This window comes from Ahaetulla prasina, chromosome 8 (genome assembly GCF_028640845.1).
Source record: "Ahaetulla prasina isolate Xishuangbanna chromosome 8, ASM2864084v1, whole genome shotgun sequence".
NCBI lineage: Eukaryota > Metazoa > Chordata > Lepidosauria > Squamata > Colubridae > Ahaetulla > Ahaetulla prasina.
In genome coordinates, this window is record NC_080546.1 from 10,025,924 (window position 1) to 10,045,360 (window position 19,437).

Sequence of the window (19,437 nt, forward strand, 5' to 3'; positions counted from 1 at the left end):
TATACTGTACTGTACTCTTCTCTATTCTCTATTCTATTCTATTCTATGTTCTGTCCTATTCTATTCTATTCTAATTTATTCTATTCTATTCTATTCTATTCTATTCTATTCTATTCTATTCTATTCTATTCTATTCTATTCTACTCTACTCTACTCTACTGTATTCTTTATTCTATTCAGCGACAAAAATGCAAATAGTTTTGTGGTTGTTTGGAAACAGCTTCTGGACTTTCTGCATGAAAGAGAGAGAAAAAAATGAAACCTTGACTTTGGGCTTTGACAATTAAGCAGTTTATTATTATTGTTTACACAAAACGACAGTGTACACAGCAAATGAGATAACTGTGCTGGAGTTCGTATCACAGATCACTAGTCGAACACTTCCCAAGCGTTTAGGACTGCGTGATGTATCAGCGAATTATGCAAGCAGATCCCAGTAAGGTGGCCTTCTGCAACTGACCAATGGTGATCTTGTCAGCGCCAATTGCTTTTAAGTGCTTGCTTAGGTCTTTAGGCACAGCGCCCAGTGCGCCGAGTACCACTGGAACCACCTGCACTGGTTTATGCCAGAGTCTCTGCAATTCGATTCTCAGATCTTGATATCCGGTGACTTTTTCAAGATTTGAGAATCGAATTGCAGAGACGACGATTATTATTATTATTATTATTATTATTATTATTATTATTATTATTATTATTATTATTATTACTGAAATAGCTAGTGGTTATTATTTCGACTAACTGCAAAGTTGACTCCAAGCTCCCTTCCAACTCTGTTATTCTGTGCCACCCAAAGAATGGAAGAACTAAAAAAAAAGGACTATCGGTCTGGTGACGTCCTCGATCATTGCCTGGGTGCAGAAAACGCACCAATGACAAGGACACTGGAAAAACTGACCTCTCTTGTCTTTAGCTAACCCCTTCTGAGCCCAAATGGGAAAAGATTAAATATGGAGCCTGGTACCTTCCTCCAAAGACATGGAAAAAGAAACCAGCAACGGAGAAGGAAGGAATTCCTGAATGTCTACAAACCTTCCTGAACGCCAGGAAGAAGATTGTCCAAAAGGTAACTTCACAGCATTCCACGTTGTATTCTTCGCTGGTTTCCCCTCAGGGTTTGGTTCTCCTCACTACTTCTGGTGTGTGTTTTAGGCCTTGTTTGAAATCTATTGTTTTTAGAATAGAATAGAATAGAATAGAATAGAATAGAATAGAATAGAATAGAATAGAATAGAATAGAATTTTTTATTGGCCAAGTGTGATTGGACACACAACGAATTTGTCTTGGTGCATATGCTCTCAGTGTACATAAAAGAAAAGATACCTTCATCAAGGTACAACATTTACAACACAATTGATGGTCAATATATCAATATAAATCATAAGGATTACCAGCAACAAAGTGACAGTCATACAGTCATAAGTGGAAAGAGATTGGTGATGGGAACGATAAGAAGGTTAATAGTAGTGCAGATTTAGTAAATAGTTTGACAGTGTTGAGGGAATTATTTGTTTAGTAGAGTGATGGCCTTCGGGAAAAAACTGTTCTTGTGTCTAGTTGTTCTGGTGTGCAGTGCTCTATAGCGTCATTTTGAGGGTAGGAGTTGAAACAGTTTATGTCCTGGATGTGTGGGATCTGTAAATATTTTGTAAATATCTGTAAATATTTAAATTCTTTATTAATAGCGCACTGATGATGTTACCTAGTTTGGTAATGAAATGTCTTCAAGAAAACCACCACGCTCAGATAGTGCCAACTATACTGCATAACCATCTTCCTCCTCGCAAACCCCACTCCCTTCTAGACTGATGTTACCTAGTTTGGTAATGAAACGTCTTCAAGTAAACCACCAAGCTCAGAGAGCATCAAGGATCCCTATTACCTAAATTTCCCCCCCCCCCCCAGTTCTGTCTTGAATTTGCTCTTCAAATTCTTTAGGACTATCTGAGGAGAGAACAGGCGGTTTCTTTGGGTAGTAATATTCTTTCCTGTTCTCCAGTTTTATAAAGTACCTTCTGGGGTATTATATAGACCAGGAGGTCTCCAACTGTGGTAACCTGAAGACTTGTGGACTTCAACTCCCAAAATTCCTCGGCCAGCTTTGGGGTCAGAGCTTCACTTGGAACCTGCCGATGTGAAGCTCCTAATAAACAACTGGATTTCTTTTGAAGCTTGGCTCGGGGCTCATGATTGAATTAGGGCATCCATCAGAACCCTGACAGTTAAGTCTTGATGGTCCATGGTCATGACCCACGGCATAAAAGTATTTAAAGGGGGACCAAGGTGAAGAAAAGGTCGAGAACCTAACAGCATTTAAGTCATCTCTTGACATGAGAAATGAACCAGAATCTCTTTGCAGGCTGAGGCAGAATTAGAATCGTCACTCCATGGAACGTACGCCTTCGAACAATTCCTGGAAACCAAAGGCTACAGGAAGCCTCAGGTGAGTGAACTCCTGGGATTTGATCCCATATGGGAGCCGGGCTCCCCGCAGACCAATGGAGGCAGAGGGATTCTGTCTACCTTAGAGTGGTTAAATTGGTGACTGCCAGGACCCCAAACCTAGTGAGACCTTTTCTGCTCGTCTGCCCACTGTTGGGTGGCCTCTTGCCATTTGAAAAATACAGGTAGTCCTTGGCTTATGATCGACTCAAAAAAGGGGATTTATGACCCAGATTCGAAGTTCTGACAGTCGGGTCTCCTCTGTAGTCATGTGACTCGACAACAGAACTGCGTTTATGGCCGTGTGCAGCATTCCATGGTCACACGATTCCATTTTGCAATGGTTTTGCCGGAAACCAGCAGAACCATGCCCCTAGAGCAGGGGTGTCAAACTCAAGGCCCGGGGACCCGGATCCGGCCAGCGGGGTGCTTAGAACTGGCCCGCAGGTCTGCCCTGGAAACAGCGAAGAACTGGCCCACGGTGCCTCTGCCAGCAAAACAGGAGCTGGGAAGGGCCTCCGGAGCTCTGTTTTTGCTGGCAGAGGGTTGCGGGAGGCCATCGCAGCCGAAAACGGAGCTCGGGAGCCCATTTTCGCTGGAAGAGCGCTCGGGCCGCCACAGGCGCCCCCGATACGAGTGATGTTGAGCTGGCCACGCCCACCCTGGCCATGCCCCTCCCCCCCAGGTCAAACACAACCCTGATGCGGCCCTCAATGAAATCGAGTTCGACACCCCTGCCCTGGAAAATCATTGGTTCACTTAATGCAAGTGCCATTGCGGTCATACATCAAAGGCTACCTATAGATCAGTGGTGGGTTGCCCCAGGTTTGGACCGGTTCTATAGAACTGGTAGAAAAACCAGCGGGAGGCTCCGCCCACCGACCCGGATGTCATCATAGGCGATCTGCGCATGTGCAGAAGCAAGCGCGTGCGCACGATCCCGTTGCAAACCAGTAGTAAGGGTAAGTAGAACCCACCCCTGCTGTAGATGAGATAGACTCATCAGGATTGAAGGAACCTTGGAGGTCTTCTAGGCCAGAGCACTGGTGGGTTGCTATCGGTATGGTCCGGATCTTGCGAACTGGTAGTAACAGCTGTGGGAGGTTCTGTCCACCCGCCCGGATGTCATCATGGACGCTCTGCGCATGCACAGAAATGCCGCGATCAAGCAAAGCAAGCCCGCACACTCCCGTTGCGAACCGGTAGCGAAGATAAGTGGAACCCACCCGTGGTCCAGAGGTCTCCAACCTTGTCAACTTTAAGACTTGTGGACTTCAATTCCCAGAATACTGGGAGTTGAAGTCTACAAGTCTTAAAGTTGCCAAGGTTGGAGACCCCTGGTCTAGTCCAATCCCCTGCCCAAGGCAGGAGACCTTATAAAACGTAACGTACTTGTAGTACCTGCTCAAAATCTTGTTTTTCCAGGTAAGACCGACTAACCAGCCATTCATCAAAGTCAACTTCTGCTTTGAATCTCGCTTTGTTCATTTCCGCATCGGTAGCTTTACATTGTGGATTGTTCTAAGAGAAACAAGAGGGTGGTGAGAGAAAGCAAAAAGACAACCAGACATTAGCAGTTTTCAATCCAAAGATTTCTTCGTTCTCCCCTTTAAAAGTCCCCTTCCATGGGCCCTAGAACATTCACACGGTTCCTTTCGAGAACCTTGTAACGTAGGTCAGTTTTTATTACTCTCTTCTTTCAGGCTTACTCAAGTTACCTATTCAACTGATTGATGTGTAGAAGGAAGACTGAACCAGTCTTTTGATTCACTTCTTGGCCCCTTGATCTCCTCAGATGAATTAGCGTCCCTGCTGCCTTTGACTGAAGAGGCTTCACAGCTTTGGTGAAAAAAAAATTAAATTAATCAAGGTCCAAATCGTCCATTTAAAAATCCTCATTTTAAGTTGCAGTACACATTGGGTATTTTGTAGTTTAGTAACTGGGGACACGGTGGCTCAGGGGCTAGGATGTTGAGCTTGTCGATCGAAAGGTTGGCAGCTCAGCGGTTCGAATCCCTAGTGCTGCCGTGTAACGGGGCGAGCTCCCGTTACTTGTCCCAGCTTCTGCCAACCTAGCAGTTTCGAAAGCAAGTAAAAATGCAAGTAGAAAAAATAGGGACCACCTCTGGTGGGAAGGTAACAGCGTTCCGTGCGCCTTTGGTGTTGAGTCATGCCGGCCACATGACCACGGAGACGTCTTCGGACAGCGCTGGCTCTTCGGCTTTGAAACGGAGATGAGCACCATCCCCTAGAGTCGGCAATGACTAGCATGTATGTGCGAGGGGAACCTTTACCTTTAACTGGGGAAGATCACATAAATGTAAAGAACTGCAAATAGAAATAGAATGACTGTGGAAGAAGCAAGCAAAGACAGTCCCAATAGCCATAGGCTCCTTTGGGTTCAATCCCCAAACAGCTGGAGCACCACTTGAACACCATTGGCATTGACAGATTCACCATCAGTCAATTGCAGAAGGCAGATTCTCTTGGAACAGCTTACATCCTGCGAGGATACCTGTAACACCATCAAGGATCCCCATTGGCCTATTCCAGGTCCTTGGAAAGGACTCGCTAGGTAGACAAAAATGACAAATCCAGTCTGATCATCTGGGTGACTATGATGAACCATAGTAATATTATTATCTCTTTTATTCATTAAACATGAAACTCCATCAACTGAACATTAAAAATGTCACAAATACAATTGACTGGCCCTGATGGTTGATACCGGTTGCTGCCAGCGTCCTAGGTATCAACCAAGTATCTTCTTAAAATATATGATGTTCTGAGTAGCGCAATTTTTTGCAGTTCCGCTGGTGTTATTGCAGGAAGCTGCCATTTCTTGATGTGTTTTGTAAAATTCTTGGACATGGTACCAAGTGCCCCCATGACAATGGATATCACTGTTAACATGTTTCATCCATAGCTGTGTAGCTTCGATGGCCAGGTCGCGATATTTCATGATTTTTTCCAGTTCTTTTTCTTCAACTCTGGCATCTCCTGGTACCGCAATGTCAATAAATTGTACGTTTCGGTTTTCCACAACTGTGATATCTGGCATGTTGTGTTCCAAATGACGATCCGTCGGTATTCGACAGTCTCACAAGATCTTCACCTTCTCATTTTCTATAACTTTTTCCACTTTATGTTTCCATGACTTTTTGATTACAGGTAAGTCATATTTTTTACATAATGACCAGTGGATTTATTTAGCAACTCGGTCATATCTAGCTTTGTAATCAGTTTGTGCAATTTTGCTGCATTCACATATTAAATGCGAAACAGTTTCGGCTTTGTTGTTGCAAAGTCAGCAGTTTGGATTGTAGGTGGATTTTTGTATCTTTGCTTTCATGGCATTAGTTTGTAGTGCTTGTTCTTGAGCAGCGAGTATTAAACCTTCCGTTTCTTTCTTGATGGTTCCCATCTTAAGCCATGCCCATGTAAAGTTGTCATCACATTTTCCTTCAATGTTTTTCAAGAGCTGTCCATGCAAAGCTTTGGTTTTCCATCTATTTAATCTGTCATTCAGCTGTTTTTTTCCTTATATTCTGCCTTTGTTTCTGTTGTTTTTATAATGTTCTCCATTTTCAGAGCCTGCAGCAATTTTTCTGTACTTTGGTTCACATAATTATTCAAACTTCATTTTTCTTCTTCTACAGTTTTATGGATTTGCAATAGTCCTCTGTCCCCTATTTTTCTTGGCAGGTACAACCTGTCGATGTCACTTCCTGGATGTAAAGCGTGGTACATATTCAAAAGTTTGCACATTTTCCGGTCCAAGTTTTCCAGTTCAGCCAAAGTCCAGTTGATGATTCCAGCTGAGTAGCATATTACTAGAACTGCCCATGTATTAATGGCTTTAATTATGTTTCCAGCATTCAGCTTTGATTTTAATATTTTGCGGACCCTCCTGATGTATTCCTTTTGCGTTGACTCTTTGACTTTTCCATTCAGGATGTTATCTATTTTCAATATGCCTGGGTATTTGTAACCATCATCCTTTGCTAATGCTTCTACTATGTTTCCATTTCCCTGTTCTATTTTTTCCATTTTTCCTTGCTATAATATAGCACGTTTTTCAAGTCCAAAGTTCATTTTGATGTCGCTGATGAACAGTTGAACTGTGTTGAGTATTGATTTAAGTTCAGTGGGGCTTTTTGCATACATTTTTAAGTCATCCATGTATAGTAGATGGTTTATCTTGCCATGTTGGCTTGAGATTTGGTATCCCAGGTTTGTGTTTCATAGAATTATTGTCAATGGAATTAATGCGATGTTGAACAGTAGTGGTGAAAGTGAGTCCCCCTGGACGATTCCTTGTCTGATGTTGACTTCACCAATGTTCTCCCCATTTCCTGTTAGAACTATTTTCCATTTTTGCATATTTGCTTTAAAAAATGTACAAGTATTTTTGCTGATTCCAAAGTTTTCCAGACAGGTGTTAATCCAGCTGTGGGGTAATGAGTCAGATCATGTGATGGCCGTCGCCAGGGGAGCTTTTCATCAGGTTCGCCTGATACGCCAGTTACGCCTCTTTCTGGATCGGGCTTCCTTATGCATGGTCGCTCATGCCCTTGTTACATCCCGCCTGGACTACTGTAATGCTCTCTACATGGGGCTCCCCTTGAAGGGTACCCGGAGACTCCAACTGGTCCAGAATGCGGCTGCGCGGGTGATAGAGGGAGCACCTTGTGGCTCCCGTGTAACACCCCTCCTGCGTAACCTGCACTGGCTCCCGGTGGTCTTCTGGGTTCACTTCAAGGTACTTGTTATCACCTTTAAAGCGCTCCATGGCTTAGGGCCGGGATATTTACGGGACCGTCTACTGCCACCATTAGCCTCTCATCGACCAGTGTGCTCTCACAGAGAGGGCCTCCTCCGGATACCGTCAGCTAAACAATGTCGGCTGGCGACCTCCAGGGGGAGGGCCTTCTCTGTGGGGGCTCCTACCCTCTGGAACGAGCTCCCTCTGGGGCTTCGTCAACTCCCCGACCTCAGGTCCTTCTGCCGCGAGCTGAAGACGTTGCTGTTTCGAAGAGCAGGACTAGCGTGAACGTAGTTTTAAATTGGGGTTTTAAATCAGGGGTTTTAAACGGGGTTTTAAATTTGTATTTAAAAGTTTTAGGCCATCAATTGAATTAATTTTCTATTCTTTTTTGCTGTTTTATATGTATTATATGTTTTCTGTTGTTTTATTGGCTGTGAACCACCCTGAGTCCTTTGGGAGATGGGCGGTTTACAAATATAATAAATAATAATAATAATAATAAATGCCTTTTTGTAATCAATCCATGCCAATTTAAATTTGTTTTTCTCCATTTTGCATTTTTAGTACCATTTTGTCAATGAGCAGATGATCTTTTGTTCCTCTTGATTTTTTTATAATTTCATTTTTGTTCTAATTACTATTATTAATAATAATAATTAATTATTATTATTAGTCATAAAGCGCATTGGCTTTTAAGAGTCTGAAAATGTATGGAACTAAGTAGGGAATCTTTTGGCAGGAATTGTTACGAGGCTGGTCCCTGAAGCATTAAGTAAATGTTTGCAAAGTTCTTTTAGCAAAAAACAGAGAAGAAAGGGTAGAATGATAAGGAGGAATAACCTTTTACCTAGCAGCTCCTGTCTTCTGGGAACGAAAATACCCACTCAAACACACGACTCCCTCCCTCGAAAACAAGCATTCAGACCACATATACTGCACCCACAGATAATTTAAAGGTCACTTTGTAGATTAGATATCATACATACTTCTTTGTACAAGAGTATGCTTCAGAAATAGAAGGGAGAAGAAGCACTTGCACACTGCCCCATGGCCCTAAAAGAATGGAGGGATTTAAGTCATCATCACCTTCACGGTTGTCATTAGACCAATTTTTGCAAAAAGAGGAATTATAAAGAGGGTTAGTTTACTTGCTCCTTCGTGGCCAGCGTGATCACCTCTTATCACCTATTCCCGAAAAATGTAACACAGAAGAGGCAGACAGCAATGGTTACAAGTGTAAATCAAGCCCCACTTAAGAAAGATTTCTTTGTCCCTGTGGTTTGAAAGGATCACAAATAAAATAATAAAACCGGCGCTGGGGATCTGCAGTCTTGCAACGATAAAGAAACAATCACAGTCCAGTGGTTGGTTTCAAAATTTTTTTACTACCGGTTCTGTGGGTGTGGCTTGGTGGGCATGGCATGGCTTGGTGGGCATGGCAGGGGAAGGATACTGTAAAATCTCCATTCCCACCCCACTCCAGGGGAAGGATATTGCAAAATCTCCATTCCCTCCCCAATCCAGGGGAAGGTTACTGCAAAATCCCCATTCCCTCCCGATCAGCTGGGAATTGGGAGGCAGAGAATAGATGGGGGCGGGGCCAGTCAGAATTTCTCCGAACTACTCAAAATTTCTGCTACCGGTTCTCCAGAACTGGTCAGAACCTGCTGAAACCCACCTCTGAATCACACGCTTTATAAATTTACAATTCATAACAGACTCTTAGATATTGGAATGCTGCTATCATGTCAGTGTTCATCTGGGGTTCAATTTAGGTGTATCTGAGCTGAGGTTCTGATTAGAGTTTAGCATGGTCAGATTGGCGGGGAGACAAAAATGAGAGTATTATGGCGTTATCCATGTGTAGTGAAAGCCACATGGGGGTTTAGTAAGAACATCAAGGCAAGTATTTTGTTGCATCTGTAGACTTTGAGATTTGCTTTGGCTCTCCAGATACAACCTGTGGATTAAAACAAGCTTCTACTATACATTTATAATCAGCTTCTGTTTCTCATTCCGTTCTTGCGCAGCCGCGGAAACTCTTTTGAATCCTGAGCAATGTTGTTAGAGGTGTGTAATTTTGCTGCTGGGTTAGGTCAACAAAGTACTCCCCCCCCCCGCCCAGTTTCCAGCCTTTTCAGCACACTTTTGAATGTCCAGAATTTTCTCACAATCTGGAAGACCAGGAATATTGTAATTCTGTAGTAGGGCAATACATTCGTTCGTATGATATATTCATACCGTAGTTCTATTTCATGTAAATATATGCACACCAGAAGTGGGTTTCAACAGGCTCTGACCAGTTCTGGAGAACCAGTAGTGGAAATTTTGAGTAGTTCGAAGAACTGGTAGTAAAAATTCTGACTGGCCCCGCCCCCCATCTATTCTCTGCCTCCCGAGTCCCAGATGATTGGGAGGAAATGGGGATTTTGCAGTAACCTTCCCTTGGAGTGGGATGGGAATGGAGATTTTACAGTATCCTTCTCCTGCTACGCCCACCAAACCATGCCACGCCCACCAAGCCACCCCCACAGAACCGATAGTAAAAAATTTTGAAACCTATCACTGATGCACGCATATCTACCTTCAGAAGCATCTGATAAACAGATTGAGCTGATACTTGCCTCCTTAACACATAAAGTAATAAAATTAGTTCATAATAACAAATGTTCTATGATCTTCTAGCTATGCCCTGAAGCGTAGGTGGTAAGCAGACGGTCAGATGCTAGAGTAGGGCTATTCAGGTAGAATACTGGGCATTTAGTTTTAGTTTAATGCTGCTCAAACTGACCATAGGAATGCAGCGTTTTAAGATTTTCAGATCCTGCCATTAGATTAAGGAAGGATAATGCTTATCTCTCCTAGGAAATAATATCCTTCTGGCTATAGTGCTATCTCAGCTATTACATTAAATCACAGTCTAGACAAGTGTTTCTCAAATCTTGGCAGCTTGAAGATGTATGGACGTCAAATCCCAGAATTCCCCAGCCAGCATAAAATTGCTGGCTGAGAATTCTGGGACTTGAAGTCCATCCGTCCAGCCAGCCAGCCACCCACCCACCACGCACCCACCCACCCACCCATCTGTCCATCCATTTATTCTCTCTCTCTCCCTCCCTCCCCCCTTCTCTCTCTGTCATCTATCTGTCTGTCATCTATCTTTCTTTCTTTCTTTCTTTCCTTCCTTCCTTCCTTCCTTCCTTCCTTCCTTCCTTCCTTCCTTCCTTCCTTCCTTCCTTCCTTCCTTTCTTTCTTTCTTTCTTTCTTTCTTTCTTTCTTTCTTTCTTTCTTTCTTTCATCAAAGGTTTCTTTTCTTAATATAAAATACAAATAATACCGGAAAAAACAATGGAAAAATGGAAAAGAAAGGGAATAGAGGGGATAAAGGAAAGGAAAGAGGGAAAATAAATAAATAAATAAAATAACAAGCAGTGACTTCCGACTTTTTTCAGTGCAGTAAGATATATAGTAAAGTTGCAATATCAACTTTGTAGCTATTGCAAATAATAACTACTAGCTATTTCTAAAATAATAATAACCCACTTGTCAAAACCCAAAGTCAAGGTTTCATATTTTTTTTCTCTCTTTCATGAAGAAAATCCAGAAGCTGTTTCGAAATAACGACAAAACTACATTTTTGTCCCTAATTAGAGTAGAGTAGAGTAGGAAATAGAGTAGAGTAGAGTAGAGTAGAGTAGAGTAGAGTAGAGTAGAATAGAATAGAATAGAATAGAATAGAATAGAATAGAATAGAATAGAATAGAATATATGGAATGGAATGGAATGGAATGGAATGGAATGGAATGGAATGGAATGGAATAGAATGGAACGGAACGGAACAGAACAGAATACAATACAATACAATACAATACAGAGTGGAGTAGAGTAGAGTAGAATAGAATAGAATAGAGTAGAGTAAAGTAGAGTAGAGTAGAGTAGAGTAGAGTACAGTAGAGTAGAGTACAGTAGAGTAGAGTAGAATAGAATAGAATAGAATAGAATAGAATAGAATAGAATAGAATAGAATAGAATAGGAGTGTCAAGCTTCCAAGTAACATGTCTCATGAAATAAAATCCAAGGCTTCCATTTTTCTTTAGAATCTATTTATTAGGAACATATCAAATTGGCAAGGACTTGGACCGGCTCTGGAATTACACCCAATAAAAAGCAAAAGGCAGAAACATCCCCCTTGAATCACAATCGCCAATCAATTGTCAGGCCATCAGTCCCGTGACTCCAAACTCCACCTTCCTCCTCCTGCAAGCATCTTCTCTGTTCCCATGGGAAGGAATGCCACCTAGACACAACATTCTCCCGTTATCTCTATAACCCTCCCTCTCAACAGTTAGAGAGTGGTGAGCCTGAAGTAATACTAAATTCCTTTACTAGCAAACCTAAAAGCTAAGAAAAGAATAGACAAGAAAAAATGGCTACACATGTTATCTTCATAGAGTAGAGTAGAGTAGAGTAGAGTAGAGTAGAGTAGAGTAGAGTAGAGTAGAGTAGAGTAGAATAGAATAGAATAGAATAGAATAGAATAGAATAGAATAGAATAGAATAGAATAGAATAGAATAACAGAGTTGGAAGAGACCTTGGAGGTCTTCTAATCCAACCCCGTATTCAAGCAGGAAACCCTATATCATTTCAGACAAATGAATCTCTTCATTTGTTGTCCAATCTCTTCTGGAAAGCCTCCAATGATGGAGTGCCCAATTAATGCAGTCGCTTTTACCGTCTTATTCCAGTTCCATCATCTTTTCAATTCCATACCTTCACTGTGTGAGCTAAAATCCACCCATCATCAAGTCGCTAAGGCAGAGAAACTCAGGTTGCAGAAATAAATAAGGTTGGGGGAAAAAAAAAATCTTTCCAAACTATTCAGAACAACATTGGGGAATCTCTAACTGTCCCACCAGGGAGCAGCATTGAACCAGCTTTTTATCATGCTTGGGGGAGGGGAAAAAAACAAAAACAAAGAGCAAAACATTATTCGAACTTAAATAAGTAACCATGTGGAAATCTGATTAGACTGGATGCTTTTGGGGGGAAAAATCGTGGAAGAGAGAAATGGGACACTACTTCTTCACATGGATAGGTCTTGAGGGAGAACCTTTAGAATAGAATAGAATTTTTATTGGCCAAGTGTGATTGGACACACAAGGAATTTGTCTTGGTGCATATGCTCTCAGTGTACATAAAAGAAAAGATACGTTCATCAAGGTACAACATTTACAACACAATTGATGATCAATATAGCAATATAAATCATAAGGATTGCCAGCAACAAGTTATAGTCATACAGTCATAAGTGGAAAGAGATTGGTGATGGGAACTATGAAACGATTAATAGTAGTGCAGATTCAGTAAATAGTCTGACAGTGTTGAGGGAATTATTTGTTTAGCAGAGTGATGGCCTTCGGGAAAAAACTGTTCTTGTGTCTAGTTGTTCTGGTGTGCAGTGCTCTATAGCGTCGTTTTGAGGGTAGGAGTTGAAACAGTTTATGTCCAGGATGCGAGGGATCTGCAAATATTTTCACGGCCCTCTTCTTGATTCGTGCAGTATACAGGTCCTCAATGGAAGGCAAGTTGGTAGCAATTATTTTTTCTGCAGTTCTAATTATCCTCTGAAGTCTGTGTTTTTCTTGTTGGGTTGCAGAACCGAACCAGACAGTTATAGAGGTGCAAATGACAGACTCAATAATTCCTCTGTAGAATTGGATCAGCAGCTCCTTGGGCAGTTTGAGCTTACTGAGTTGGCGCAGAAAGAACATTCTTTGTTGTCCTTTTTTAATGTTTTTTTTGGTGTTAGCTGTCCATTTGAGATCTTGCGATATGATAGAACCCAGAAATTATTTATTTCTTTAACTGTCAGTTATTCATACCGTGTTTCCCCGAAAATAAGACTGGGTCTTATATTAATTTTTGCTCCAAAGCTGGCTGAGGAATTCTGGGAGTTGAAGTCCACAAGTCTTAAAGTTGCCAAGGTTGGAGACCCCTGCATTAGGGCTTATTTTCTGGTTAGGTCTTATTTTGGGGGAAATACGGTACTAAATGCATCCATCTGGCTGACAATCTTAACTGGGGTTTATTTTGAGGGCAGGGCTTATATTACGAGCATCCTGAAAAATCATGCTAGGACCTATTTTCCAGCTGGGTCCTATTTTCGGGGAAACAGGGTAGATTAAAATCTAAAGCAAGTAGTAGACAAATAGGTAAGTCTACAGGCCAAAAATTGCAGTATAGGTAGTCCTCAACTTACGACCACGGTTGAGCCCAAAATTTCAGTGACTAAGTGAGAGATTTGTTAAGGGGATTTTTTTTGCCCCATTTTGCGACCTTACTTGCCACATTTCTTAAGTGAATCACTGCAGTTGTTAGAATAGAATAGAATAGAATAGAATAGAATAGAATAGAATAGAATAGGAGTAGAGTAGAGTAGAGTAGGATAGGATAGGATAGGATAGGATAGGATAGGATAGGATAGGATAGGATAGGATAGGATAGGATAGGATAGGATAAAATAGAATAGAATAGAATAGAATAGAATAGATTTTTTTATTGGCCAAGTGTGATTGGACACACAAGGAATTTGTCTTTGGTGAATATGCTCTCAGTGTACATAAAAGAAAAGATACCTTCATCAAGAATCATAAGGTACAACAGTTAATGATAGTCATAGGGTACAAATAAGCAATCATTAGTAGTAGTTATAACATGGTACGTTAGTAACATGGTTGTTAAGTGAATCTGACTTTGCTTATGAGATGACAAAAGGTCTTTGGCCTACATTGCTTTACTTATTCATTTGGGTTATTCATTTATTTTGTGTAGCCTCTCAGTTCCATTGAGACTTTGGGTGGCATACAATGATATTAATGCAAGACCTGAATTTTCCAGAGAAATGTTAGGTGACACGATCTACATGTAGTTGTTGTGGTCCACCAGCAGCCTGCGGAGCTGGCAATGGAGTCGGACAGTGAGGAGGCTGGGGAGGACAATGGTCCAGTCCTGGAGTCAGGGGAAGGCCCAGATGAGGGCTCTGCATCGGAGGCAGAGATGGGACCAAGACCATCTGGGAGTGATGCGTGGACTCTGGAGCCTCCGGAGGTGGACAGCAGAGAGGCAGAGGAACAGGAGGAGCCTGTTCCTAATGCACGCATGCGAAGAGCTGCCAGAAGGCAAGAGCAGCTAAAGCAAAAAGAACGACTCAGGAGTAAGGCCAGGAGATGATTGGCCCCTCCCATAAAGCTTAAAAGAGCAGCAAGGGCTCTTGGGCTCTTTGTAGGAAAACAATGTTGCTACATTGGTTTCTAGTCAGTGTCTCTTGTTTCTAAACTTCGTGGGGCTTTGCCAAGAAAAGCTTTTGGCAGGGTGCCAAAGAAGGCAAAGGTTTGTGATAAGGCCGAAGGACTTTTTCTGAAGGATTTGTTTTGGACTTAATTTGGACTAAGATGAGAATGAAGTAATCCTCAGCTGTTCTAATAAAATATGTTTGTTTAGGACTGATTGCGTCTGGTAGTAACTACTTGGGCCTAGGCCACAACAATAGTCCTCAGCTTACAGCGGCTCATTTAATGACCATTTGAAGTTTTAATGGCACTGAAAAAAAGTGACGTATGAACATGTTTCACTCTTATGACCATTGCAGCATCCCCATGGCCATGTGATCAAAATTCAGACACTTGGAAGTTGTAGTGTTCCAGGATCAAGTGATCACTTTTTTGTGACCTTCTGACAAGCAAAGTCTGTGGGGAAGCCAGATCCACCTAACAACCATGCTACTTATTAACTGTAGCAAGAAAGATCATAAAACAGGGCAAAACTCACTTAACAATTGTTTTGCTTAGCAACAGAAATTTTTGGCTCAATTGTGGTCATAGGTCGAGGACCACTTGTATTTTAGTTAAAAGCCATACCTTGAAACACGATCTCAATCTGGCTAGGTCTTTTGGGGGAATCTGGTTTCCATTAGCTTGCTTCTTAACTTTGGAGCAACTAACACAATAGTAGTTAGCGAGACTGACCCATTCAATTTTCTTTGGAGTCCAGAGTAGAACATTACAGACTAACCATCAAATGTTATTTGAAGGGAGAAACTTCTATGCTTGGGTTAAATCCTCTCTACCAATTCCGCCAAATTATTATTATATTATTCTTCTCTTCTAATGCGGATTTCTCTTCAGATATTGGTAAGTATCAGAAATGTTCAGGATTGAGTCCCAATAGCGATTTGTTTAAAATTGCCTTTTATTATTATTATTATTATTTATTTGATTTTTATACCGCCCTTCTCCCGAAGGACTCAGGGCGGTGTACAGGCAAAGTAAAAACAGGCAATACAATATACAATTTAAAATGCAAATTAAAAAACTTATTTTATAATTAGCCTAAAAATTTAAAATATATAATAAACTAAAACCCCATTTAAAATTATTAATAGAAAATTTAAAATCAATAAAATTTAAGCCAGCCCCGCGCGAATGAAAAGATGTGTCTTCAGTTCGCGACGGAAGGTCCGAAGGTCAGATATTTGGCGTAAACCCGGGGGAAGCTCGTTCCAGAGTGTGGGAGCCCCCACAGAGAAGGACCTTCCCCTGGGGGCCGCCAGCCAACATTGCTTGGTGGACGGCACCCTGAGAAGTCCCTCTCTGTGTGAGCGTACGGGTCGGTGGGAGGCATGTGGTAACAGCAGGCGGTCCCGTAAGTACCCAGGCCCTAAGCCATGGAGCGCTTTAAAGGTCGTAACCAAAACCTTAAAGTGCACTTGAAAGGCCACAGGTAGCCAGTCCAGTCTGCGCAGGAGCGGTGTTACGTGGGAGCTACGTGTGGCTCCCTCTATCAGCTGCATTCTTGGAGAGTGACTGGGCTTTTCCAAAACTGTGAAATTCAGTGAGGAACTTGTGGCAATCCCATTGTTGGGTCACAACTCTTCTTATCCCAATCACTGTCAAGCTGGTTAGGGACAAAGGAGTTCATAATAATATTTTCAGGGCTGTGAATTCAACACATCCTCGGCATAAACTTGCTCACGTTGACCCATTCATCTTCTAGTTACTAACCTAGCTCTCCGCCCTCGAACCTTTCTTACACCAATCTAATATTTGATGTCACACTGGGCTACAAGTGGAAATTGTGAACATCTCTTATAAGATAATAAGCTGTGACATATACTGTTTTTGGTCTCCGCGCCAGTGGTGGGTTTCTACCGGATCGCCCAGTTCGGGCGAACCAATAGTGATGGTGGTGGGAGTTCCGCCCATTCACCCGGATGTTATCATGGATGCTCTGCGCATGCGCAGAAGCATGCGCACGCTCCCAATTCCAAACCAGTAGCGAAGGTAAATGGACCCCACTACTGCTCCGCACTTCCCATTTTTGCCCTCCCTGATCCCCAGAAGCACTTTGCAGGCCAAAAGCAGGTCCATTTTTGGCGAAAACGGGCCCATTTTTGGCGAAAACGGGATGTGCGGAGCACTGCAGAGTGCTTCTGGGGGCCGGGGAGGGCAAAAATACGATGCACGGACTGTTCGGGTGGCCAAAACCAGGCCTGTATTCGGTCTATAAGACGCACCAAAATTTTCATCCACTTTTAGGGGGCGGTGAAATGTGTGTTATACTCCGAAAAATATGGTAGCGCTCATAAAATATAGCACTGTGTCTGTTTGACTGAGGAAATTATGTGACTTTAAGCACTTCTAATGCTTCTCTGTGTTTTCAGTTTCTTCTGCAGATGTTGGCTGCAGGTCATTCTGACAAGATAGCCGAAGACAGCGAGCTCCTATCCAGGAAGCTTTCGACGAAGGTCCTGCAAGAATTTAGATCCCAGTCTTCCGCAACCATTTAAGTGTTAAGTTTTAACCTTTGTAAAACCGAGTCAAAATGCCACCCGACCTACAGAGCTCTTGTATGTTCCCACTCGTCTTCCTCGGCAGCTGTTGAGTCAGTCACAGTGAAGTGCAGAGAGAAATTAAGCCAAGAAAATAAAAGGAACGTTCAGCCATGAAATGATTGGCCTTATGCATTAAACGGGGATGGAAAGAGTTTTTTCAGACAAGCAGGTTTTAGGAGGAGGTTAATTTTAAATATAAAAGTAACATTTACAATGTTAGCACAATGGGGAAAACCTGTGTAGCTTGTTTTCACACTGGCGATGTTTAAATAAAAAGTTTTATTGTTTTATTATCTGTGCTTGATTCTCACATTTTCCCTAAAGGGGGTTGTTATATTTTTATAGTTTGTGGGAAAAGAGGAGCATTTAGTCCTCATTTTTTGGTATCCCACCTTTATTATTTTTTACAAATAAGATGGCAAACATAGCCAACACACCTTCCTCCTTCTGTTTTCCCCGCAACAACGTCCCTGTGAGGCGAGTTGGGCTGAGAGAGAGTGATTGGCCCAGTTACCAGCCGGCTTTCATGCCTAAGGCGGGACTAGAACTCACTGTCCACTGATGATTGGCCCAAAGCCACCCAGCTGACTTTCATGCCTAAGGCAAGACTAGAACTCACTGCCTCCTGCTTTTCCCCCTGGTGCCGTAACCACTCTACTTAACGGCGGCAATGATTTGCTTAGTGACCACCACCAAAAAAAAAAAGATATAAAACCAGGCCTGATCACATGGGTGCCTCGACTTATGACTGTAATAATTTGTGACCACAAATCTAATCCCAATTGCAATTGTAAATTGATGCAATTATTGGCAGAAGTGTGGCTGACACTATCCAGGATAAAAAAAAAGGCTATGTAGCAAACACTTTTTTCGACTGACAAAAGTTACCTGAAAGCATAAGTTTTTTGTGGCAGCTTTTGCCTTCCAATCCTAATTCAATTTGTTAGTTGGAATAATAATAATAATAATAATATTTTTATTTATAGACCACCCTTCTCCCAAAGGACTCAGGGCGGTGTACAGCCACAAGTAAAATACAGAAAGAAAACAACAGTACAAAACTAAAAACAACCCTTAAAAAACCTATTTAATTTGGCTACCTATAGATAAAAATATACCCAATAAAATTTACTAAAAAATTTAAAAACCCATAAATCAATTTAATAATATAAAATTTAAGCGAGTCCAGCAAGACGAAATAAGTAGGTTTTGAGTTGCTGGACGCCAGACTCCTGATTTTGTTTTTGCTAACACAACTCTCCTGTAAGGTTGACCATATTTCTCTCTTGCTCTTCCTACAAAGACATGATTGGTTTATTTCTGAACTTAGGCTGCCCTCGAGAAGACCTACCATTTGTGTGCCTATAAATTTAAATCACACATACAGCAATGGATAAGGAGGCAAGATGGAAAAAAAACTCTTAAAAATACAGCCAATTAGCCTCTAATTAGCCACTACCACTTTTAATAAGAGAGCTGGAAATCCATTCTCAAAAGCCTGGCCTTTCAAATTAAGAAACAAGATACAGATCAACATTTTAAAACTAAACCAAAGAGAGCTTTGTTCAGAATGGACTGGAACATCTTTCCCAGTGTTAAATCAACAGGTAAACGAGTGCCTTGAAAAGCCACAGTGTTAGCTAACGTCTAAACTGCTGCAAATCTTGAACATAATTTCCCTGGATGTTGGTTTCACCCTGTGCAAGATGCTGACTCAAAGGCAGCATCAAAAGAGCAAATACAATTAAATGAGCAAAACTGAAATATGTGAGACCGCCTTTCCCTAAGGACATCTACCTGGTTAATCGAATTAACTGTATTTTTCGGAGTATAAGATGCACCTTTTTCCCCCAAAAGAGAGGATAAAAATCTGGGTGCGGCTTATATTCCGAATGTAGCCCCGCCCAGCTTCTCAAATGGAGGTTTCAGAGGCTGAAAAAAAGCATCAAAAACGAAGCTTCAGAAAAGAAGCCCCCAAACAGAACTTCAGAAAAAAAGCCTCCAAACAGAGCTTCAGAGGTTTTTTTTTTTCTGAAGCTGTTTCGGAGGCTTTCAGAAGCAGAAAAAAGAGGGTTTTTTTCTGAAATGGGAGTTTCAGAAGTTTCAGAGGCAGAAAAAAAAGCAAAAAAAAAAAAAAAAGCAAGGCACAGAGCTCACAACCAAGGAACCTGTTGCTAAAATTCACCTCTGAGAACAGCTGGTTGGGGGTATTCTGGGAGGCCAATCCACCTGCCAATCAGCTTTTTTGTTATTTTCCTCCCCAAAAACTAAGGTACGTCTTATACTCCTAAAAATACGGTAGATAGGGTTGGCACACTCCCAGTTCCTTTCCTTA

The 19,437-nt window shown here is 41.8% G+C and overlaps 1 protein-coding gene across 1 annotated transcript in view; it reads left to right on the forward strand.

Moving 5' to 3' along the window:
- Window positions 1–17,270, forward strand: part of FAM47E (family with sequence similarity 47 member E) — a 32,588-nt gene extending 15,318 nt beyond the window's left edge. The window contains exons 6-8 of the mRNA XM_058193468.1: window positions 914–1,066; window positions 2,367–2,444; window positions 16,932–17,270. Coding sequence (XP_058049451.1) covers window positions 914–1,066; window positions 2,367–2,444; window positions 16,932–17,057 — 357 coding nt within the window. The 3' untranslated portion in view covers window positions 17,058–17,270. The remainder of the gene's footprint in view (window positions 1–913; window positions 1,067–2,366; window positions 2,445–16,931) is intronic.
- Window positions 17,271–19,437: the final 2,167 nt, after the last annotated feature.